At 38.4% G+C, this 26,265-nt stretch overlaps 1 protein-coding gene across 5 annotated transcripts in view; it reads left to right on the forward strand.

The window, feature by feature from the left end:
* Positions 1 to 26,265, forward strand: part of ESRP1 (epithelial splicing regulatory protein 1) — a 55,224-nt gene that overhangs the window by 22,682 nt on the left and 6,277 nt on the right. For 2 of the 5 annotated variants that reach the window (XM_004474707.5, XM_004474704.5), the window contains exons 12-14: positions 1,835 to 2,033; positions 4,905 to 5,073; positions 24,721 to 24,871. In XM_004474707.5, coding sequence (XP_004474764.1) covers positions 1,835 to 2,033; positions 4,905 to 5,073; positions 24,721 to 24,871 — 519 coding nt within the window. The remainder of the gene's footprint in view (positions 1 to 1,834; positions 2,034 to 4,904; positions 5,074 to 24,720; positions 24,872 to 26,265) is intronic. The other 3 variants (XM_004474705.5, XM_004474706.5, XM_004474703.5) reach the window with 2 other exon arrangements.

Below are 26,265 nucleotides of genomic sequence, written 5' to 3' on the forward strand. Positions count from 1 at the left end.
TTTAACATCAGCTACATTCAACAGAATGTAAACTCAATGAGGGCTTGTATCTCTTTCACCTAAAAGAGTATGTGGAGCCTAATAGGCACTCAGATATATTAATGAGTCAATTGCAAAGGAAGCTTCTATCAATATCTAACCATTCTTTCAGTATGACAATTTATATTATAAGCATATTAAAAGTAGTTCCTAGTTTGGTGTCACTTGATTTTTGGTTAAATCAAACCAAACATATTAGGTGCTTGACAATTTACCAGTATTTTGCACTATCATAAATAGAATTCTAAAACTCCCTATGCCATAGGTAATCAAAACTTTAGAACACTTTATGAAAAGCAAAGTAGCATTAATTTTTAAAAATAAGATGTGTTTTGTGCCTTATGGCTTGAATATACATTTGTATTGGAAATACTAATATTTTTCTTTTTTTTTTTCCCTAGTATTTTTCTAAACTGTTAATTTCCCAGCTTTTGTTTAAATTAGCACTTTGGTCACATTCATAACCATAATCCTAACTAGGAAGCACATACTGCTAGATACAAGAAGTAAGAGAACATCTGAGCCCTTGCTTAGCTTTCCACACCAGTACATGCTCATTCTAACTTTTAGGTCAATATTAAGCTATACAACTTTTCATTTTACTAATTACCCTCTCTCAGTGTGCTTCACTGGTAGGAGTCCTTTTGAATAAAACATACCACAATTCAGCAGCATCAGGTATTTGTTTGGTTCTCTTGTAACTACAATTTGCAATAACCTGGGGTCTATCACTCTTTGACAACAGTAGCCATAGTTGCCTCTTATTTACCCATATGATCTATTGTGATTTCACTTGGGAGAAATTCTTCTTTGATGATGGACTGCCTTAAAGGTCTTAGGTTTTCATCTTGGACTGGGTTTGTTGCTAATTTCCCTGGTATGGTAACTCTTATGGTAACTTGCATGGTAATAATTTGAATAAACTGTCCTTTGGAGGCTTTTAAAGAAAATCATAAAATAAGAAAATTGTCTGATAAGCTGGTTGTCTTTTTCTTCATAAAGTGTTTGTGGTAAATAAAATTGAAGTATTACCTGTGGAGTTCCAGTTCTGTGGAATAGAAATCTATAGGCTTGGTTTTAAATTTAGGATTTTTAGTGAGCTATTAATAATCGGACATGTCTGTAAACACTTGTTTGACCAAGGTTAAGATGGAGGTGTAGAGGAGGTGAGAGGATTACCAAGCACAGTTGATGATAGGGCTTTCACGAGCCCTCGCTGTGCTTTGCTAATCCCAACCCCATATCCCCTTTCCCTACCCCGAATCCCCATTCCAACCTAGTCCTCAATGATGAGGTAAAAAATGAAAGGGGTGTTACAGGTCAGTGATGGACAAGAACTGAGAGCCAAAAGAGAACACTGGGTTGTTCACAGCTTCACATAGGAGGATATATAAAGCTCTAATCCTGGTTCTGTTTCTAACTCTTTTCGGTGGAATGAGATTTAATCAGATTTTTCAAATGGGGAAAAACCCAATATACAATGCTATACTTTGAAACCACAATCACAAGGAGACCCTTTCAGAACCATGTAAATCTGATACTAATTGATAGAAACCAGAAAGGATCACTTTAAGCTGTGAGCTCTCAACACTGTTTCTTAAAGGTTTTGTGGGCCATTCTGGTGATTAGGTGATGAAATGGAAGTCAATTTTCAGTAGATCACATTGTCACCCAGATTTTGTGGCTAAAATGTCTGTACTATGGGTGATTGTCGCTTTGCATGTTTTATAAGCAACCATTTCCTTGTTGAAGGAGACAGTCTCCTTTTGTTTTTATTCTTCCCCTGCAAACTCAGGGCCGCCCATCAGGAGATGCCTTTATCCAGATGAAGTCTGCGGACAGAGCATTTATGGCTGCACAAAAGTGTCATAAAAAAACCATGAAGGACAGATATGTTGAAGTCTTTCAGTGTTCAGCTGAGGAGATGAACTTTGTGTTAATGGGGGGCACTTTAAATCGAAATGGCTTATCCCCACCGCCATGTAAGTTACCATGTAAGTTTTTCTTGGGTCTTGGCGCTATTCTACGCTATATGCTGGTAGGTGCTTAAGCTGCTTTCATAACTTTCTGTGCCCCTGGTTCTTTCTGAGGCAAGTGAGGTGGTTATATAAGGCTTTCCCATCTGAAATCGGTAGTATCTGGTAATCATTTAAGATCTTGGTTGTGGACACCCATAATTAGAGATGCTCCAAATACCTCCTTTCAAATTATAATCTTGCTTTTCCAGTGATAAGCACTTGATTTCTGAAGCTTAGTGTGCTCAAGATAAGCACTGACTCTGAGAGGTAACATGGCTATGTAGATTATTTAATACGCATTTAGAGGTAAATTTATAAGTGTGGCTGGATGCTTTTTTTTTCTTAACACATTATTTTTTTAGAAGGGTAAGTTGATACCCATTTTGCATTTTTAACTTTTTGAAGATCAAACCTTTTTTGAAAAGGATAACCTGGAGAGCATTTCTATTGTTTTCCGGGATATCTGGAATGAGCAAGTTAGTAAAAAATATATATAAATGCGTAAATTAGCCAGCGTTCCCATTGGTTCACAGGATCAGTGCTTAATTTCAAGCCATGCTCTTGCTCATTGGCACCTGGGTGCAAGCCATTTGGAATCCTATTTGAGAGGACTAAGCCCTTTAGTCTAGAAATTAAGTTCTGGTTAGTGACTAAGGAACATGTGGAAACCTAACTTTGATCTTTTATGCAATTTGCACGTTTAAATAAGGCATCCTGTTAGGAGGCATGTTTGGTAGCACTTGGAATACAGTCCAAAAGTAATTGAGAAAGTGAACTGGATTTATTTGCTGATTTCAGTAAAGTGGGAGGTTTTAAGCCATCATGTTCTAGTAAAGAGGTAACCATACCAATAAATCTGTTTCATCAAATATCATTTGTAGAACGTTGGCAGGGCTTAATCCTTTTTTTCCCCCCTTGGAATTCCTAAATGCTAATATTCCATTTACTTGCTGCTTGCTGTTGGTAATCTAAGAGTATCTAAAATTCCATTGCCTATTGGTGAATATTTAAGAATTTGGTCTTCAAGTATCTCCATTTTTGAAAATTTACGATTGGAATTAAGATCTTGAAGTAAGCCTAGTGAGATGTATCCTGTCCACAAACCACTCATAATATTAGTAACCATTATGATTTCCTTTAGTGATAATCTGAGATAAGGGAATTTCTCCATGCCAAATTCTACTGTTGTGATATCATTTTGCTTTATTTCTGTTCCTGGTAAAAAACTGGTTGTTATGGACTTTCTTTATGAAAGAACCCTAAAATAATAGAAAAATACTTTTAAATGTGTTTCACTTAATTATTTCCTTATATTATACTTCTAATATTTTCCAAAAAAAGATAAAATAAATCTTAACTAAAATTTGGCCATTTGTCATTTTACTGGAACGGTTTACTCTGTTTTTGGTCAGAATTCCAACTTATCCTAAAGTTATGCCTGTTCTGTTAGACTTTTTTTTCCTGCCAAAACACATTTTAGGTGATTGTCTCATATTTTTCTACCTTTTCCTGTTTTGAGGCAGGGCAGACTTATATCTATTAGATATGTTTGTCTTATGGAAATGTGGCACTGTGCTATAATGAATTGCTTGATAGTTTTAAAAGCAGGATATGAGCACAGCTTTATAATTTTCTATTCAATGTACATTCCTCAATTTGCCCTGTTTGCCTATCTGTGGGCTCTTTAAGGCCAAACATCATAATTTAAACTTTAAAAATCCAAAAGTATCTAACATCTAGCATAGTTTTTTGGTGTGTGTGAAGTTAAATGTGAGATCAATATTTTGTCCTTAGTCTGTGTACCCATATTAAGCTGTTATATTCCTTTCCATAGAAATAGAGAAATGCATAAAAGACAATTTGAAATTATCTTGGAGATTTTAATGTGAGAGAAATCATGCCTTTGACCCTCTGCTGTTTGCATAATATATTAGGTGGTTCTAGGTGTGAAAACCAAATGTAGGGACCCCAAATTCAGTTGAATTTTTAATTATTTCTTCTATCGAATGCAGATGAACTGAAGAGTTGTATTAATCCCCATGCTAAAGCAGGTGAACTGGTCAAATATTAGTGAATTTCAAGACCTGTAAGACTTTGGATAACCAGAAAGCAGGAGGGATTTGGGTCTTTCTATTCCCTGACTGTTTAATCTCAGTCAGCTTTATATCAGCTGATTCTAAGGAAGATTTGCACATCTACTACTTCAGGACTATTTCCCAGATTGGTTGTTTATGTTTTTGTTTTTGTTTAAACTGGTCTGAAGATCTAGATTAGTTTCAAAGCCAATCTTCTAGTTTACCTTTATGTGGGAATATGCAGATTTAATTTCCTTTTAAGTCAGTTCACTCTTGTATATTCTGTGCTCTGGCATAATACATGTACTGGTGAATAGTGTTTTATCATTATCTTTTCTGTTTCACACTGTACTACATACAGGCCAGATAACAATGGAGTAGCAGCATAGCTCTCAAACAAACAAGCCAACAGAAACAGCTTTTAGTTTGAACTTACATACTAAATATGAGCCCCATGTCTCTTTCCTCTAAGGGTTGGTTTGTGGTAACTGGCACTTGAGAGTGTATATTGGGGAGAAATTATGTGACGTGAAATGGTGGAGAAGACTTGAAAATCCACTTGGCATTTGCTTTTCCATATTTCAGACTAAGAAATGCTCTTTAGATTGATGATGTGGCCTTTAAGATTATGTCTGTATTATTGATATAATCAAAAGGAAGTGGCTTGACGGTCTCTTTAAAATTTATGTATGACTTTAGTGCTAACACAAATGTGTCATTCGTAACAAACATATCTCAAAATCTCTCTTTTTTTTTTTTTTTGCTTATTTAGGCTTGTCTCCTCCCTCCTACACATTTCCAGCTCCTGCAGCAGTTATTCCCACTGAAGCTGCCATTTATCAGCCCTCTGTACTTTTGAATCCACGAACGCTGCAGCCCTCCACAGCATATTATCCAGCTGGCACTCAGCTCTTCATGAACTACACAGCATACTATCCCAGGTAAGGCTCTGAGGGGCAGAAACAAAGGACTCATTTTATAGACAGTGTCCAAGCTCACAAAAGAATATTGTCTGCCCCAGTGAAGGTTACCATGACAGGGAACAGCTTCTGGTCATAGCTCTGACCAAAAAGCTTGATTGAAGACAAACTGCAGTAAGTTTTTTTTAACCATATATTGACACCATGGTCTTTTAGGTTACCTGTGCATACAACTATCCTTTCTTCTTCCTCCTATCAGAGGGTCATAAATGAGTAGCACTGCAATCTTTGCAACAGGGTTGTAATAGAATGTGAATGATACCCAAAACAGGAAACAGTATTCCATATGTTCCATTTCCATAATGGAAACAGTAGTATTTTTATTATAAGTAGATTGGATTAATATGTCAGCCCACAATAAATAAAAGCTGTTGTTCAGCATTTTATATAGGGCTTATTATATTTTCATTCTAAATCTTCAAAGGAATCCAGAATTGGATTGTTCGGTACTTTCTTGGAGTGGATATATTTTAAATCTTTGATTCTTTCTGGTTGTACTCAACTTCTGGGAGGCAGCATGATATAATGGAGAGAATGTTACCAGTCTGGGAGTTGGAAAACCTGAGTTTTAATTTCATCTTTTTTTTCTAACTGGGAGGGCAATTAACCTTTCTGGTTCTTTATGATGGAATTCACCAAGTTTTTGGAGTGCCTTCCAATTCTGTTTGCCTGTGATTCTAACTTGGATATATAATGACCTCATTCCCTCAATTTTCTTTTCAAAAAAATCTTTATTTAGCGAGTAAGCAGTTCACTTTATTAAAATAAAATTTTACTTTGGTATATGCAACATTGCTCAAAAAATTTATACCAGGTTGGGTTGTCTTTTTTTTTTTTTTTTTTTCCTTCCCAAGCGATTTAGACTAAATTTAAGTTGATCAATGAATGTGAGGCTTTTGATGAGTGATCTAGAGCTAAGCTATCTGATCCCTTCTAGTAGGAAGCACTTTGGGGCCTCAGCGGTAAAACTCTTACCCACTGGCAATTACATTTGTGTTTTTTTTTTGGTTTGTTCGTTTGTTTTTTAAATAAAGATTTATTTTTTTATTTCTCTCCCCTTCCTCCCCGCAGCCACCCCGGTTGTCTGTTCTGTGTCCATTCGCTGCGTAATCTTTTGTCCGCTTCTGTTGTTGTCAGCGGCACGTCAGCTCTCCATGTGTGCGGCACCACTCCTGGGCAGGCTGCACTTTCTTTCGCACTGGGTGGCTCTCCTTACGGTGCACACTCCTTGCATGTGGGGCTCCCCTACACAGGGGACACCCCTGCGTGGCACAGCACTCCTTGTGTGCATTAGCACCGTGCATGGGCCAGCTCCACATGGGTCAAGGAGGCCAGGGGTTTGAACCGCGGACCTCCCATGTGGTAGACAGGCACCCGAACCACTGGGCCAACTCCGCCACCTACATTTGTTTTTTAGTAAGCATTTTAAGATTTTAATGTTTTTGAAAATATTCTTTATTCTACTGGGAAAGATTATCAGGGTAACAGTTTTGATAGTTGTCAGCTGGCAATCTTTTGAAGACCTGAAAAGGCTCAGAGCCATGGGTAATTGTTCATAGTTGAACACTGCCAGGCACCTAGCCCCAATTCCAGTCTGTCACCTTTTTAGACCTGTGACAATCACTTTCTGGTACTGTGCCCCAGTTATAAGGGTGGTCTTTGTCTACCTTTCTTACATCATTAGAATGTTAGGAGTGGAATGCAGTATGACTGAATGCCTCGCGCAGCTCTCGTGCCTACATTTGCAGAGTATCCAGTTCCATCATTAATTAGCTTCCTGGGTACTATTAAGAATGAATCTCTTAGAAAAGTTTTCTGTCACAGTAAGATGGGAATGTCAGTGGTGAATTGAATCTCCAAAGGAAGCAGGAACTGTTTTGAATTGTTTTAACTGTTGATTGTTTTTTAAAATTTTTATTGTCTTTTTTTTTTTTTTTAAGATAAATAGATCACACAAAATGTTACATTAAAAAGCATAGGAGGTTCCCATATACCCCACTCCCCACACCATCCCACTCCTACTACATCAACATCCCTTTTCATCAGTAAGGCACATTCATTGCATTTGGTGAATACAACCTGTAGTACTGCCACACCACATGGACCATAGTTTACATTGTAGCTGTTTTTAACTTTCAGTTTAACTGAACAAACTTTTATTGAGCATCTTCTGTGTGTAAAGTATTGGGAATATTATGATCAGTAATGCATGAACAATGTCAGGTATAGTGGAGCTGATGAAATTCTCTCTGGGTAAAGCCAATGATTTTCAGACACTTTGTTAGATGGCGCTTATGTTTGTAGCTCTTCTAACTTGATGTATTAAAACATTTGGATATAAACTCTACAGTAGATGTTAATTCTGATAATACATTCTCTTTCATCATGTGAACTTGGGTTATTTGTAAAATAAGGGGAAAACATGAACCAAGAATTTTTCGTTTTATTGTTAAAATGATTTTTTACTGGTTTAAGTGTATGGTTAGGACAAGAGCATCTTGAAGAACAAGTGAATTAAAAGCACATGTTGGGAAGCAGGCTTGGCCCAGTGGTTAAGGTGCCCATCTACCACATGGGAGGTCCACGACTCAAACCCGGAGCCTCCTTGACCCTGTGGAGCTGGCCCATGTGCAGTGCTGATGCGCTCAAGGAGTGCCGTGCCACGCAGGGGTGTCCCTGCATTGGGGAGCCCCACGCGCAAGGAGTGCGCCCCATAAGGAGAGCCGCCCAGCGCGAAAGAAAGTGCAGCCTGCCTAAGAATGGTGCCACCCACACAGAGAGCTGACACAAGATGACAAAGAAACACAGTTTCCTGTGCCGCCGCCGACAACAGAAGCGGACAAAGAAGATGCAGCACAGAGACACACAGAACAGACAACCGGGTGGGGTGGGGAATGGGAGAGAAATAAATAAATCTTTAAAAAAAAAAAAAAAGCACATGTTCCTCAAGAAGTTTTGTTTGCTTTCTTTCTTTTCATTTTTTTTGCTTTCTATCTTGGAATACAAAAGAATTGTAAGTGCTATATGTTCATGCCCACCCTGCTTATCATTCCAAATTCATTCACAACATTTTTTTTTCATTTATAACATATTAATGCCTTTTTTTCCCGTTAGAAAACGCCCTATCTTTTATTTTGATCTTTTATTTTTCTTAGAAAAGATTATTCTTTGCATCAAAGCTGTAGCACAAGTGAGAGATGTGCTGATTCTTAAATTAAATGTCATCTTTAAGAAAAGATGACTAAACTTAAATGTCTTGAATGTATTGCCTTATCTTTTTTTTCCCCTCTTCTTTTTTTTTTTTTAAGATTTATTTATTTATTTCTCTTCCCTTCCCCCCTTCCCCGGTGGTCTGTTCTCTGTGTCTATTTGCTGCGTCTTTGTCCGCTTCTGTTGTTGCCAGCGGCCCGGGAATCTGTGTCTCTTTTTGTTGCGTCATCTTGTTGTGTCAGCTTTCCGTGTGTGTGGTGCCATTCCTGGGCAGGCTGCACTTTCTTTCGCGCTGGGCGGCTCTCCTTATGGGATGCACTCCTTGCGCGTGGGGCTCCCCTATGCGGGGACACCCCTGCGTGGCACGGCACTCCTTGCGGGCATCAGCACTGCGCATGGGCCAGCTCCACCGGGTCAAGGAGGCCCCGGGTTTGAACCGCGGACCTCCCGTGTGGTAGGCGGATGCCCTAACCACTGGGCCAAGTCCGCATCTCTCCCCTCATCTTTTCTAATATATTATAAATAATAAACACATCTGAGCAAAAATGGAGCAGAGAAACTTGAATATTTTTTCTTGATATAACCTGATTTTACAAGAAATGGTTATTTCTCTCTAAGCAATGATACAGGAATACCATATAACAAACCAAACCTTGTAGAATATATCAATGTTGTTAGATATTCATTGCTTAGTGGAATTCTTTGCTTTCAAACAAAACAAAAAAATAAAAACCAGTCTTCTGGAAGATGCCTGCATTTCCTGATTTGGCCAGTTTGTTTTCTTGTTTTTTTTTTGTTTTTTGTTTTTTTTTAATTGAAATTTTTTATTGTGATAATGGTGACTTCATATGCAGTTTTAAGAAATAGTGTAGAGAGGTTCTACATATATATTCTGCCCCAGTTTGTTGAAGGATTTCTGATAGGACTAAGAAAAAGATCACTCTTGGTTTTTAAAAAGTTATTATGATCTAAATATTTAATCTTACTGGAATTCAGCATCCAATGAAATGTCTCTAGAATATCATAATAACGAAATATCATATGGGTAGAAATAATTGTGATTCTCAGGTTTTTCAGTTTGGATGAGACTTCTAAATGATTCAAGCAAGAAGGATTGGAATGGGCAATTTACTGTCATTTAATTCAAAATTCAGTATAGCTTTCATAGAGGGAACAGTTAAGAGCTTGCTCATATAATGAGCAATTTAGGGAATTAAAATGCAAATATGCTTAACAATTTTAGCATTGCAGAAAAATTATCGAGTGTGATGATGGACCTCAAAAATGATTCATTCAGAAAATATCTGATAAAGTTTGGTTTGTTTGTAAGTTTATTTTTCTATGAATTTATTTTCTTAAAAAATTGGGATCACGTTATACATCTTTTTTGTTTTTTAATATTCATTTCTCCCTGCCCCCTCATTTGTACTTGCTGTATCTGTTGTCTTCTTTGTTTCTTTAGGAGGCACGGGGAACTGAAGCTGGGACCTCTGATGTGGGAGGGAGGTGCCTAATCATTAAGCCACCTCTGTTCCTCTTGTTGTGTATTTCATTATCTTTTTCCTCTTGTGTCCCTTGTTGCATCATCTTGTTGTGTCAGCTTGCCGTGCCTTACTGTCGTGCCAGCTCACTGTCTTCTTTAGGAGGTACCAGGAACGGAGCCACAGACCTCCCATGTGGTAAGCGGGAGCTCAATTACTTGAGCCACATCCGCTTCCCACATTATACCTTTTTAATCTTATTTTTAAGCATAAGTTGAGAGTTAAGAGAATATGTATCTGTTTACAGTTTTCCGGTGCTTCCTGCTGCCCCCTCAACTCCCATATTTAAAGCACGAAATTGGGATATAATTTGAGTTTAAATCAGTCAAACTATCTCTGGAGCAATAGCCAATGATAACCAAGTAACTGGAACAGTGTTGCTTTCTAAAGACAGATTCTGATTGTTGGGGGGGAAAGGATATGATGGAGTCTTTTCCTCTCTTTTTACCTTCTAGTGTACCCTGTTCCTAATCATGCAGGAAGAAATTGCATTTGAAAAATAACCCAAAATACCTCCTAAGAACAGTAACTTTTGTAAATATACATTTCTGGAAATTGTCAACCTGGGTTATTTTGTAAATGTCCATGTATCGTATGCTTGCTTCTTAATGGTATTTTCATAAAAATATTACCTTTTTAAACTGTTTTTTTTCCCTAAACCTGGAAGAGGATCAATTGGGTTGTTGCCATTTTTTTTTAACTTTCAGTTAAGATTACTCTCAAAATAATTACTGATACAGGATATTTAGTTTTCAAGTTAAAAATGGGGTTTTAAGGGAAAATCCATGCTTTTTTATAAGCAGTTTTTCACTTTACTGTGTATTTAGAGCACAGTATTATGATAGCTACAGTATGGGGCTTATATTTTGTAATCTTTGACATAATGAGTAAATTTAAGTTTAGTTACCAAACTTTTTGTACAGTGTATAGATTTACTGTATATTTAGGTGAAATAGAATCCTGGAAGATTTCCTTCTTGTTGTGTTTTTCCTGTTCCAAAGTGGTGGTGTTTTTTTTTTTAAGATTTTTTTTTTTAGTTCTCTCTCTTTCCCTGCCTCCCCCCCCCCCCCCCCCATTGTCTGCTCTCTGTGTCCATTTGCTGTGTGTTCTGTGTCCACCTGTATTATTCTCAGTGGCACTGGGAATCTGTGTCTCTTTTTGTTGTGTCATCTTGTAGGGTCAACTGTCCATGTGTGCAGCACTACTCCTGAGCAGGCTGTGCTTTTTTCACACTGGGTGGCTCTCCTTATGTGGTGCACTCCTTGGCATGGGGCTCCCCTATGCGGGGGACACCCCCACATGGCATGGCACTCCTTGCACATATCAGCACTGCGCATGGGCCAGCTCCACACGGGTCACGAGGCCCTGGGTTTGAACCCTGGACCTCCCATGTGGTAAGCAGACACTCTATCTGTTGAGCCAAATCCGCTTCCCCCAAAGTGTTTTTATATTTGTTGGTTACTCTCTCTGAGTGTTAGTAGCATATGCATATGCATCAAGAAACTTGTGTGTACCATTAAGGAAGGCAAACAGAAATCCGGGATCCCGATGTAGTAACCAGTTCATAGGCAGCTGTGGTATTACAACCAGGAGACTGAAAAGTTAACATTCTTGAGGTAGTTCATTTCAGAGGATGGCTTAAAATTATTTTAATGATTTCTAACTTGAAAATTGACTCCAGTTTTTACTCTGTCAAGGAATGAAATAGTATTTCTCCAGTTGTCCCCCAAGTATATGATCTTTGTAACACTAGGGTTATTAATGAATGTTAATGAAAAGGTTTTGTGCAACCAGTCCTTTCTGTAAGACTTCTCAGAGCATTTAATTTGATAATGTTGTGATTTAACGAGAGAGGAGAATATTACTTAATCCATTTCTCCAACAGGGTAAATCATCCTTTGATCTTCTCTTTAGAGAAATATGGCAAGTCTCACATTATGAATACTGTCATACCATGATTACCTTTATTATGGAAAGAAAGGTATTATGAGGTTTGTTTTCTATAGGATAGATAGTATCTGAGTGTTCTAGCACAGTAAGCATCTTCGACCCCAGTATGTTCATATACTACAAAGAATTTTGTATGACTTACTAGGACATATAGAATATATGTATGTGGGGAAATATAGATTAGGAAGAATTAGTGGGATAGTCTGGTAACAGATTCTTAGGCAGTTAAATTCACGTTGGCATGATAACAATAGGCTCTGAGCAGGTAGTCAAACTTTTAATTGCAAAACTTACAATTTGTAAAGGAAAAGAAGTTATAACATTTCAGGAAAATAGAGTTTTTCCGTACACTGGGTCTGAAAAAATTTATACCTGACTATCTCATAGGGGACATTGAGTACTATAACGGAATAATATATTCACTTGGCTTCTACTCATCAGTTGCTTACCATGATCTTAGTCCCAACTTGCTGAAAAGCGTCTGCTGTGGACTGTGATAAAACTTTGGAAAAACCCCTCATACTATTTTGTATTACTTCATTTCCTCTCGTCTGCTCTCAGTTCTTTATCTCTTTAGGCAAACCCCTATGGGGTTTCTTACCCAGCTTAGAAACAGTCTTCTTATTAGATTATTTATGTGGTACAGTCTGTCCTATACTGTAGGAACTTTGAATTCCAGTGTTACATTAACTTGCTCATTTGGCTCTTGCTCTTTTTTTTTTTTTAAAGATTTATTTATTTAATTTCCCCCCCTCCCCTGGTTGTCTGTTCTTGGTGTCTATTCCCTGCGTCTTGTTTCTTTGTCCGCTTCTGTTGTCGTCAGCGGCACGGAAAGTGTGGGCGGCGCCATTCCTGGGCAGGCTGCTCTTTCTTTTCACGCTGGGCGGCTTTCCTCACGGGCGCACTCCTTGCGCGTGGGGCTCCCCCACGCGGGGGACGCCCTTGTGTGGCACGGCACTCCTTGCGCGCATCAGCACTGCGCATGGGCTAGCTCCACACGGGTCAAGGAGGCCCGGGGTTTGAACCGCGGACCGCCCATATGGTAGACGGACGCCCTAACCACTGGGCCAAAGTCCGTTTCCCGGCTCTTGCTCTTAATACTCTTTATTAATCATGTCAATTTTTGAATCTTCGTGGCTTTTGGGTAGAAATTATATTATTGATACCATGTACATGTGAGAAGTTAATAGGTCCTGTCTCTTGAGAATATGAACTAAAGGGGTAATGGAAATAACCAAAAACAGTGATGATTAACAACTAAACAAAAAGATTGGGATGAGTTACTGATATCTAATCATTTGGTGGCAGCTCCCCTTTATTCTCTTCTTTTGCATTTTGTGTTTGAATTCTGTACCTTTCTCTAAAGAACTGCCATAAAGCAGAATGCAACATAATTTTTATGTTATCCTTAGTTCTATGATGGCAGGAAAATCCATACACACTTTGAAAACTATTCCTGGGTTTGAAGTCCCTAATATTCTTTCAATTATATAGGGTTTTTAAAACCAAGATCTCCTAATAACTGAGTAGTTTATGTTCCACAAAGAGCATTAAACATTCAGATATTGACTGTAATTTGGTATTCGTTGATGTTTATGCTGTGATTTCTGGTATCCCTCTATTTTTTTAAACAAATCGATTTTATTGGCACATATAATAAAGCATATGATTCATCCAAAGTATACAATCAATGGTATTTGGTATAATCACATAATTTTGCATTTATCACTTCAGTCATTATTAGAGTATTTTCATTATTTCAATAATAAACACACAAAATTCTTCACCTCTTAATCTCTATATTTCCCCTGTTGTACATAGCTGCTATTTCTGGCTATTCTTGTACAATTATTTATTAAGCAGTTTCATTGAGGTGTATTCACATACCATATGATCTATCCAAAGTCTATAATCATTCGCTTTTAATAATCACAATGTTGTGCATTCGTCACCAAAAAAATTTTGGAAGCACTTCATTACTTCAAAAAGAAAAACTCCACACACCTTAGCATGCTTTCCCCAGCCCTACATAACAACTAATTTCATCTTTATAAATTGATTTATATTTGCATTTTATATAAATGGAGTCATACAATATGTTATACAGTATATTTAGTTCATAATAGCTCAGTCACACAGTATTTTGTCCTTTTGTGTCTGACTTGCTTTACTCAACATATTGTCCACGTTCATTCATGTTGTGATATGCTTTACGACTTCATTTCTTCTTCTTTTTTTTTAAAGATTTATTTATTTATTTATTTCTCTCCCCTTCTCCCCACCCCACACTCCGCCCCGGTTGTCTGTTCTCTGTGTCCATTTGCTGCATCTTCTTTGTCCATTTCTGTTGTCAGCGGCACCGGGAAGCTGTGTTTCTTTTTGTTGAGTCATCTTGTTGTGTCAGCTCTCTGCATGGGCAGTACCACTCTTAGACGGGCTGCAGTTTCTTTCGCGCTGAGCGGCTCTCCTTACAGGGCGCACTCCTTGCACGTGGGGCTCCCCTATGCGGGGGACACCTCTGTGTGGCACGGCACTCCTTGCACGCATCAGCACTGCACATGGGCCAGCTGCACAGGGGTCAAGGAGGCCCGGGGTTTGAACCGCGGACCTCCCATGTGGTAGACGGGCGCCTTAACCACTGGGCCAAGTCCGTTTCCCTCATTTCTTCTTAAAGCTGCATAATATTCCATTATGTGTTTACACCACAGTTTATCCATTCATCAGTTGATGGACACCTGGCTTGTTTCCAAATTTTGGCAATATGTGAACGCCACTGTAAACATTGGTGTGCAGATGTCTGTTGTGTCACTACTCTCAGTTCTTCTGGTATATACCCAGTAGTGGTATTGTAGTTTTGATTTGCCTTTTCCTAATCATTAGCGATGAACTTTTTTTTCATGTTTTTTTACCATTGTATTTCTTTGGACAAAGTGTCTATTCAAGTCTTTTCCCCATTTTTTAATCAGGTTGTTTTTTGTTTTTTTTTTTTTTGAATTGTAACATCTCTTTATGTATCATGAATACTAAACCCTTTTAGGACGTGATTTCTAAATATTTTCCCCCATCAAGTCTGCCTTTTTACCCTTTTGACAAAGTCCTATGAAATGCAAAAGTGTTTAATTCTGAGGAGGTCCTGTTTATCTATTTTTGTGCATTGGGTGTGAGGTCCAAGAATCCACTGCCTACCACAGGGTCTTTAAGATGTTTTCCTACATTTTCTAGTAGTTTTATGGTCGTGGCTTTTTTATTTAGGCCTTTGATCCATTCTGAGTTGTTTTTCTTTTTTAAGATTTATTTAGCCGCCCCCCCCTCCATTGTCTGTTCTCTGTGTCCATTCGCTGTGTGTTCTTCTCTGTCTGCTTATATTCTCATCATGTGGCGCTGGGGACCTGTGTCTCTTTTTGTTGCATCATCTTGCTGCATCAGCTCTCCATGTGCGTGGCATGACTCCTGGGCAGGCTGCAGTTTTGTGCGGGGTGGCTCTCCTTGTGCAGGTGGTACCCTTACGCAGGGGCTTCCCCGTGCAGGCCAGCACTCCTTGCACGCAGCAGCACTGCGCGTGGGCCAGCTCACCACACAAGCCAGGAGGCCCTGGGTATCAAATCCTTGGACCTCCTTTATGGTAGGTGGACACTCTATCTGTTGAGCCACACCCACTTCCCTTGAGTTGGTTCCTGTACAGGGAGTGAGCTAGGGGTCCTCTTTCAGTCTTTTGCTTATAGATATCTAATTCTCCTAGCACCATCTGTTTAAGAGACTGTTTTATCTTGGTAGGGTTGTCAAAATGAAGTTGGCCATAGAGGTGAGGGTTTATTTCAAGACACTCAGTTCTATTCCACTGATGGATGTATCTGTCTTTATGCCAGTACCATGCTGTTTTGACCACTGTAGCTTTGTAATGTTTCAAGGTCAGGCAGTGAAATTACTCCTATGTTGCTCTACATTTTTATTTTTATTTTTTTTCAATTTTTTTGTCTTTTTTTTTTTTAATATGACATTCAAAAAGATGAGGTCCCCATATACCCCCCAACCCCCTCGCCCCACTCCTCCCCCATAGCAACAATCTCCTCCATCATCATGAGACATTCCTTGCATTTGGTGAATACGTCTCTGAGCACTGCTGCACATCGCGGTCAATGGTCCACATCATAGCCCACACTCTCCCATGTTCCACCCAGTGGGCCATGGGAGGACATACATTGTCCGGTAACTGTCCCTGCAGCATCACCCAGGACAACTCCAAGTCCCGAAAACGCTTCCACATCTCATCTCTTCCTCCCATTCCCCACCCCCAGCAGCCACCATGGCCACATTTCTCCACACCAATGCCACATTTTCTTCGATTACTAATCACAATAGTTAATGAATAGATCATCAGTAAGTCCACTCTAATCCATATTCTATTCCTCCATCCTGTGGACCTTAGAATGGTTGTGTCCACTCCACATCTATGTCAAGAGGGGGCTTAGATTCCACATGTATGCTGGATACAATCCTCCTGCTTTCAGTTGTAGGCACTCTTGGCTCCGTGGTGTGGTGGTTGACCTTCACCTCCATGTTAGCTGAGTGGGGTAAGTCCAATAAACCAGAGTGTAGGAGCTGAAGTCTGTTGAGGCTTAGGGCCTGGCTATCATATGGTCAGTCCAGAGATTCAGGTCCCCTGGGTATATATAAAACGCCAGCACCAGCTACAGTTATGGTAAAAGTAACAGGAGAGGCTTGTGAAAAAAGATCACATCTAAGTCCAGCTCCATCACACAGAAACACAAACTCCAAAGAAGGGCCAACTGACATGGCAGTGAACTCCACCTGCCATGTCCATAGAACCTGTGGGTCTCTGTAGCCCTCAGAAGAACCAACACCTGGGGTTGTATCTACTTTATCTGTCTCTGGGACTCTGCTGAGGTGTGCATAAGGGCGACCCCTCTGATAACCTCCCAGCTCTTTTTGGAGACTCATAGCCATATAAACTCATTTGTCCTTTCCATTTCCCCTTTGATTCAGGTCAAAAAGCATTTTTAACTCCTAGGTATTATATGTAGACTGAGATATTCTGCTGGTCCGAGCTGACCCTTTTATTCAAGGTCATTTTCTAGTTACATCATCAGCTGGTACTTGGTAGTAATCCCTCAGTGCCAGGGAGGCTCATCCCCGGGAGTAATGTCCCACACTGGGGGAAGGCAATACATTTATATGCTGAGTTTGGCTTCAAGACTGGCCACATTTGAGCAACACGGAGGCTCTCATGAGGTAACTCTTAGGCACCCTGCAAACTCTAGGCCTTGTTCTTATTTCAGGTGCATAGGCTCACAAGTATAGTCATTAGTCTACATTTTCAGAATACTTTTGTCTATTCAGGTGCACTTTCCCTTCCAAATGAATTTGATAAGTGCCTTTTCTATTTCTGTAAAGTAGGCTGTTAGAATTTTGATTGGTATTGCATTGAATCTATAAATCAGTTTGGATAGGATTGACATCTTCAAGATATTTAATCTTGTAATCCAAGAACATGGAATATCTTTCCATTTGTTTAGGTCTTCATTAATTTCGTTTAGCATTGTTTTGTATTAATAGTTTTCTGCATATAGGTCTTATACTTCTTTGGTTAAATCGATTTCCTGGGTATTTGAATCTTTTTTGTTGCTATTGTTAATGTATTTTTTGCCCTGATTTCCTCCTAAGATTGTTCAATATTAGTGTACATAAACGTTACTGATTTTATGCGTGTTGATTTTGTATTGTGCCACTTTGCTAAACTCATTTACTAGCTCAAGTAACTTTGTTGTAGACACTTCAGAATTTTCTAAATATAGGATCATGCCTTCTGCAAATAGAGTTTTACTTCCTCTTTTTCTTTTTCAATGCTTCTTATTTATTTTTCTTGTCTAATTGCTCTAGGTAGAACTTCTAGCACAATGTTGTCTAACAGTGGTATTCGTGGGCATCCTTTTCTTGTTCCCAGTCTTAGAGGGAAAGCTTTCAACCTTTCCCCATTGCATACAATGTTAGCTGTGGGTTTTTCGTATGTGCTTTTTATCATATTGAGGAATTTTCCCTCTTTTTATCTTTTTTTCCCCCTCTTTTTATCTTTTGAAGTGTTTTTATCAAGAAAAGATGCTGGATTTTGTTGAATACCTTTTCTGCAGCAATTGAGATGATCACATTTTTTTATTCCTTCAATTTGTTAATGTAGTGGATTACATGGATTAATTTTCTTATGTTGACCCAGCCTTGCAAACCAGGATAAATCCCAGTAGGTCGTGATGTGTATAAGTTTTTTGATATGCTGTTGGGTTCTATTTGCAAGTATTTCATTGAGAATGTTTGCATCTAGGTTCATTAGAGAGATTTATCTGTAGTTTTCTTTTCTTGAAGTATCTTTATTTGGCTTTATTATTAGGGTGATGCTGGCTTTATAAATGTGTTGGGTAATTTTCCCTCCTCTTCAACTTTTTGGAAGAGTTTAAACTAGATTGGTGTTAATCCTTTTCGAAATGGTTGGTAGAATTCACCTGTGAAGCCACCTGGTCTTGGATTTTTCTTTGTTGGTAGTGTTTTTTTTTTTTTGATGACGGATTCAATCTCTTTAAACGTGATTGATTTATTAAGTTCTCGTATTTCTCGTAGCATCTGCATAGCTTCTGCCTTTCTAGGAATTTGTCTATTTCTTCTAGGTTATCTTTTTTTGGCATACAATTTCTCATAATATCCTCTTCTGATGCTTTTTATTTCTGTGAAGTCAGTCATCACATACCCCCTTTCATTCCTGATTTTATTTATTTTCATCTTCTCTCTTTCTTTCTTGGTTAGCCTAGCCAGGGGGTTGTCATTTTATCAATCTTCTCAAGAACCAACTTTTCGTTTTCTTGATTTTTCTCTGTTTTGTTCCAAATTTCATTTATTTCTGCTGTAATCTTGTTTTAAATATTTATTCCCCCCTTAGCCCCCCATTGATTGTGCTTACTATCTACTATCTGTCTGTTGTGTGCTTTCTTTGTCCGCTCCTCTTTTTAGGAGGCAATGGGGACCAAACCTGGATCTCCCATGTGGGAGGGAGGTGCCCAATTGCTTGAGCCACCTCTGCTCCCTGCTTGTTGCATCAGCCCTTTGCACCCACTTGCTGTCTTGCTCATCTTCTTTAGGACGCACTGGGAACTGAACCTGGGACCTCCCGTGTGGTAGGCAGGCACCCAACTGCTTGAGCCACATCCATTTCCCATCTAATCTTTATGATTTCTTTCCTTTTGCCTACTTGGGAATTGGTTTACTGTTCTTTTTCTAGTTTCTCCAGTTCTGTTAGATCTTTGGTTTTAGCATCTCTCTTTTAATATAGGAGTTTATGGCTATAAATTTACATCTCAAGAATGCCTTGACTGTATTCCATCAGTTTTGTTTTGTTTTTAAGATTTATTTATTCCCCCCATCCCTTGTTGTTTTGCATTAAACATCTGCTTTCTGTGTCCATTCACTCTGTGTTCTTCTGTGTGTGCTTGTCTTCTCTTTAGGTTGCACCGGGAGCTGATCCTGGGATGTTCCAGAGTAGGAGAGAGGTGCTCAATCTCTTGTACCACCCCAGCTCCCTGGTCTGCTGCTTCTCTAATTGTCTCTCCTCTGTCTCTCTTTTTGTTGTATCATCTTGCTGTACCAGCACTTCTGGGCAGGTCAGCTCTCCACTCAGGCCAGCTTGCCTTCACCAGGATGCCCTGTGAATCGAACTGTGGACCTCCTATATGGTAGACAGAAGCCCAAACACTTAAGCCACATCCACTTCCTCCTTTTAAGTTTTGATGACTTTTGTTCTTCTTTACATTTGTCTCAGTATATTTACTGATTTCACTTGTAATTTCTTCTTTGATCCACTGATTATTTAGGAGTGTATTGTTTAGCCTCCACACATTTGTGAATTTACCTCTTTCCTATCTTTTATTGATTTCCAGTTTCATTCCATTATGATCTGAGAAGGTGTTGTATATAATTTCAGTCTTTTTTTTTTTTTTTTTTTACATATTGAGTGCTGCATTATGACTAAATTGTGGTCTATCCTGAAGAAAGACCCATTGGCACTTGAGAAGAATGTTTAACCTGTTGAGTTTGGGTAGAACATTCTGTATATATCTATTAGGTCTAACTCGTTTATCATATTGTTCAAGTTGTGTGTGTCCTTGTTGATCTTCTGTCTAATTGTTTTATCTAATGATGTGAGTGGGGTGTTGAAGAAGTCTCCAGTACTATTTTAGAGATGTCTATTTCTCCCTTCAGTTATGCCAGAGTTTGCCTCATGTATTTTGGGGCACCCTAGTTAGATGCATAGATATTTCCATCTATTATATCTTCCTGGTAGATTGTCCATTTTGTTATGTAATATCCTTCTGTACCTCTTATAACTTTTTTGCATTCTAAGTCTGTTTTGTCTGATATTAGTATAGCTAACCCTGCTCTTTTAGAGATATTTGTGTGTAATATCTTTTTTCAGCCTTTTACTTTTAACCATTTGTATCTCTGGTTAAGTCCATTGGTATCTCTGGGTCTAAGGTGAGGTCTTGTAAGCAGCATATGGATTTCTCATATTTCTTATCCATTCTGTCAGTCTGTATCTTTTGATTGGGAAGTTTAATCAATTCACAATCAACAGTATGTATTATTTACTTCCACCATTTTACTCTTTGGTTTTCCTATGTGTCCTATATTATTATTATTATTTTAAAGATTTATTTTATTTATTTCACTCTCCTTCGCCCCCTCCCCAGCCCTGCCCTAGTTATCTGTTCTCTGTGTCCATTTGCTGGGTGTTCTTCTTTGTCCGCTTCTGTTGTTGTGAGCGGCACGGGAATCTGTGTTTCTTTTTGTTGCATCATCTTGCTGCGTCAGTTCTCCGTGTGTTCGGTGCCATTCTTAAGCAGGCTGCAGTTTCTTTCGTGCTGGGCGACTTTCCTTATGGGGCGCACTCCTTGTGCGTGGGCTCCCCTACGCCGGGGACACCCCTGCGTGGCACAGCACTCCTTGCGTGCATCAGCGCTGCATGTGGGCCAGCTCCACACGGGTCAAGGAGGCCCAGGGTTTAAACCGCGGACCTCCCATGTGGTAGGCAGATGCCCTATCCATTGGACCAAGTCTGCTTCCCCCTATATTATTTTTGTCTATCTTTTTATTCTTTTGGTTATCCTTTGTGCTATTCTTTCTTCTGTACTCTCCTCCAGACTCTCTCTCCTGTCTTTCATGTTTTAAGGCTTCCTTTAATAATTCCTGCAAAGTTGGATTCTTTTTTACAAACTCTCTTAATTTCTGTTTGTTTGTGAATATTGTATACTCACCTTCATATTTGAAGGACAGTTTTGCTGCATGAAGAATTCTCATCTGGCGATTTTTCTCTTTCAGTATCCTAATTGTATTATACCACTGTCTTCTCCCCTCCATGGTTTCTGATGAGAAATTTGCCCTTAGTCTTACTGGGCATTCCTTGTATGTGAGGGTTTGCTTTTCCCTTACTGTTCTCAGAATTTTTTGTTTGTCTTTGACATTTGACGTTCTGATTAGTAATGTGTCTTGGAGTAGGTGTATTCGGATTCCTTCTGATTGGAGTGTGGTATGCTTCTTGGACATGTAAGCTCATTTCTTTCATGAGAGTTGGGAAGTTTTCAGCCATTATTTCTTCATATACTCTTTCTGCATCTTTTTCCTTCCCTTCTATTTCTGGAACTCTCATGACACGTATGATGTTGCATTTTATGTTTTTCAACTCCCTGTGCCCCTGCTAAATAGAATAATACATTTAGTTGAACCATCACTTGATGTTTTGGCCAGGAGCTATCTGGTTGTGTGACCATAGGGAAATAATTCACATCCCTTCTTTCTGCTTCACTGCACTATTCCATCCCTAGGCAAAACCACCAATCACTTTTCTGCTTCTACGATATTGCCTATTCTGGACATTCCAGATATATGGACTCATGTCATGTATCGTCTTTTATGACTGACTTCTTTCACTTAGCATAATGTTTCTGAGTTCATGTTGTATAACATTTATCATTATATCATTCTTTTTTATGACAATATTTCAGTATGGAGCTATAATACATTTAGTTGAACTATCAGTTGATGGACATATGGTGTTGTTTATAGTTTTTTGGCCATTACAAATAATTCTGTTGTGAACATTTGCATGCAAATTTTTGTCTGGACCTTGTTTTCCATTTTCTTGGGTATGTAGCTAGGTGTGGAATTACTGAGTCACATGGTAACTCTGTTTAACTCATGAAAAATGGCCAAGCTGTTTTCCAAAGTGGCATCACCATTTTAACATTCCCACCAGCAATGTATGAGAGTACCAATTTCTCCACACACCTTCCAACTGTTGTCATTTTCTGTCTTTTCTATTTGATCCATTCTATTAGGTACAGATTTGTGTATTGTCATGGTTTTGATTTGTATTTCCTTGGAATAATGACTTTGGACATCTTTTTTTGTACTTACTAGGCTGTTGTATATCTTTGAAGAAAGGCTCATTTAACTTCTTTATACATCTTAAAATTGGATTTTTTTTTCTAAGAATTTTGTAATATTAGCTCTTATTTAGGTATATGATCCAGTTTTTGTTATATTTTATGTATGGTATGATGTAGGAATCTAAATTCTTCCTTTTGCTTGTGCATATCCATTTCTTAAAAAGATTATTCTTTCCCCAGTGAATTGTTTTGGCACTTTTGTTGAAAATCATTTGATCAGAAATAGAAGAGTTTATTTGTGGACTCTCAGTTTAATTCCATTGATTTATATGCATTTCCCTGTGCTAGTACTACACTGTCTTGATTACTGTAGCTATGTAGTTTTGAATTTATGGCCACCCTGCCATACCCAGTCTTCTTTTTCAAGAGCATTTTGGGTATTTTGGTCCTTTGTATTCCCATATAAGTTACGCTCAATGCTACCATGTGTTGAAAGTGTTTCTCCAGTTACTTTGCAAAAATAGGGGTGTTTATGAATATTAATAAAAAGGTTCTGGCAAGTGGATGTAGCTCAAGTGGTTGAGTACCTGCTTCCCATGTACGAGGTCCTGGGTTCAATCCCCAGTACAGCCTTTAAAAAAAAAAAAAAGTTCCTATTTTCATAGCCAGTGTGGAAATTCTAGTAGCTTGTAAGGAAGTATGTAAGGAGGCGATCCTTGATGGTCTTTGACTATTAAGCTCAGTTTCAGGCACATGACATAGGTAAATATGGTCTCTAAATGAATGGTAGTTGTAAAAGAAAAGGCATTGAACTAGAGGTTGGGAAATCTGGGTGGTTCTTCTGGTTTGGCCAAGAGCTTTTTAGCTGTGTGACTTTTGGGAAATTAATCATTTCCCATTATGGGTCAACTTTTTGTTCTTACCTCTGTAAAAATGATGAGTTATGGCTAGCTGATGGCTAAATTCTACTCAGACCTGAAGTTCCCAAAGTTGTATATTACTTTTGTTCCCAAAGTTGTACATTACTGTGAGTCAATAAACTATGGTTTTCAATCTTGGCTCTCATTGGACTCACTTGGAGACTTTTAAAATATATTGATATACTAATATCAGGGTTCTGCTCTCTTGAATTTTAGTTTTGAATTTGTGGGGTAGGCTCTGGGTGTAGAGAGTTGGGAAATAGTTCCAAGTGGTTTTAATATGCAAACCAAGTTGAGGACCACTGTTTGACTTAAAAGTTTATCAGCTTTTTGCCAAGTTTTTAAGCCTCCAGATTTTAGAAATGGTGAAATCAGATGATGGTTATGGAAATGAAAAATAAGATATTTTATGGTTTATGGAATAATATGATATGTTAAATCTTTTAATTTGAACAACAATTCTGTAAATCAAATTAAGGAGGTGCTGTTATCCCCATTTAACAAGTGAAGAAATTGAAGTTCAAAGAATTTAAGTGACTTGCTCAAAATTACTGTACTAATTAGTGGCATATCTGGTACCTTTTCTATTAACCCATCAGTTAGAATTATGTAGAATAATCTCAGTTTTTTTAGTCTCTTTTAGTATTTGTTTACTTTTCTTAGAAATGGTACAATTATCTACTTAGAAAGATGAATAAGGATATATAGTTTAAAGCTTTGGATATATACTGACCTTAGGCTAGTGACTTGGTTTACAAAAATTCCCCCCATGCAAATACCCTTTTTCTGTTCTCTAATTATGAGTGTCCGGCCACCAATTGTGGTAGAAAACACATCTGGGGGGTGGGGGAACATGGGTAAAACGGAGTAGCCATATAAAGACTAGTTAGTTCTCCTTAGATATTGACTTTGCAGATACACGAGGAGGGCCCACTTACCAATTTTTCCTTCATGTTATGGTGATCAATTTATTTTGTTATGCATCCCTTCCAACCCTCCCCCATCTTTTAGTCAGGTTGGGAAAAATGACTCTTCTGGTCTACTCTAATACTTTGCCTTTGCTGCAAAGTGGCTTTATTGTTGTGCTATACATTGACTTACATATATGGTAGAAAGTTTTCCTTTGGGAGTAACCACTGGGCAAACTTTGGGTCTTTGTGGCTATGGTTTATTAGTCCTTTATATTCATTCTGTTTTATGCTTTAGTATTCCTGATAGCCAATTAATTATCAATGTGCTAGGCATTGGAAGTGGTGCTTTGTGGTTGAGACGGCTTGATTCTCTTCTCCCTTTACTAACCTCAGCCATAACTAGATCTCTAAGGAAGGCCCTATATTTAACTCTGCATTAACCCCTACCTTTCAGCTTTTGGCTTTTGTGAAAACATAAGACAGAATCGCTATGGTGTTCTTACCTGTTTGGGGAAAGATAGCAACGAGATCTGGGAAGAGTATGTGAAAGATCACTTTGAGAAACTAATGTTTTTAGAGTAAATATTCAACGTTGTCTATTTCTATTGGTTCACTGTGCTTTCTCTCCCTTTAGCCCCCCAGGTTCGCCTAATAGTCTTGGCTACTTCCCTACAGCTGCTAATCTTAGCGGTGTCCCTCCACAACCTGGCACGGTGGTCAGAATGCAGGGCCTGGCCTACAATACTGGAGTTAAGGAAATTCTTAACTTCTTCCAAGGTTACCAGGTCAGTAGCTTGAAGAAGAAAAATCCTCAGTGCCCTTGTTACTTAAATTGATTTGCCTAAAGAATGTGGCCAGAAAGAACAGGTTCTCTGAAAGTAGTGTGTACGTATGCTGTTGGATTTGCTTATGGAGGCCAAAGAACAGGAGTCGAAACCAAGGGAGACTAGTTACGTGAGTGCTAATTTCAAACTCATCACCTTACAAGGTGAAGGCTCTTCCTTGCTGTTCTAATTCTTTCAACTTAATCTGCTGGTGCTTTTTCGAAAACGGAGCTACTTTGGGAAAATTCTTTAGGATCCACTACAGTATGGGTCTTTTCATCTAGAAGAGGATTGGCTAAGGAGTTTTTGTCAAAGTTGTTGTCAAATCTTTGAAGAAAAAGTACTTACACATGGACTTTTTGTTTCCTAACATTTAGGAAACTCAATGAGTCTTCAAGGGACTAGCACGTTAAAATTAACTCTTAAGGTATCCAGTGAAGCACTTATTTCTTCTTGGCAGGTTTTTCCTACCAATGCTGTGCCCATCAGCTGTTTTTTCTCATAAGCTAAAGAGTAAGATGTTTCTTGGTAAGAGTTCTTTAATACTGAGCAAAATTTCTTCATTGCTATCTCATCTGAGCGGCACCTACCTTCCTCAAATCATATAATTACCTAGATCCTGAATTCCCTCTTTCTGCAACATCTCAAAATAAGTAACTTGCAATATTTTATTACATAAAAAAAGATTGCTCTCTTTCTTGGTTTTGAACTCTGCTTGAGTGTTTAAGACAGAGAAGCTGTAATAAGCATAATAGTCAAATCCTAAAATAGCCTTTGCATTTGCAGTATAACATTGTAATGGTTGTATCTATAGAGACAGTTTCGCTATTAGAATGGGTTTACAGGCTTGGATCCATGAGTCACAGATTGTACTCTAAGATTATCTCAGTGGTGATGCTATGTGCTTGAAACCTACAAAATTACCATAACTAAAACAATTATGAAGTACTTGTAACATATAAAGAATGTTTTCTAACAAATGAAGAAAATCTCTGGTTGATAGTGAAAACCTGAATGAAGGTAGACAAAAGTTATCTTTTGTTATTACCTGGCTTGACACATTCTTACCAGAAGTAAGATTTCTTTTCAGAATCAGTAGGTGCTTGGCTCTTCCCTAACAGTCAGAAGTCCTTGAAGGAGTAAAAAAGTTTCTTTGCATGATTCATGCCTGATTCATTAGACATGAGAGAAGTAGAGAATTTTTCTGAAAACTAATGAAATGGTTGTTTAATTTCAAGGAGGAAACATATTGATATTTGTATTTTATTTTTTCCCCACTCTTGCAATTTTAGATAGTCCAAAGAATATTTCAGGTTTTAGTGGTTAGCACAATTCATTTTCTTCTTAGTTTGACT

This window comes from Dasypus novemcinctus, chromosome 14 (assembly GCF_030445035.2).
Source record: "Dasypus novemcinctus isolate mDasNov1 chromosome 14, mDasNov1.1.hap2, whole genome shotgun sequence".
Taxonomy (NCBI): Eukaryota; Metazoa; Chordata; class Mammalia; order Cingulata; family Dasypodidae; genus Dasypus; species Dasypus novemcinctus.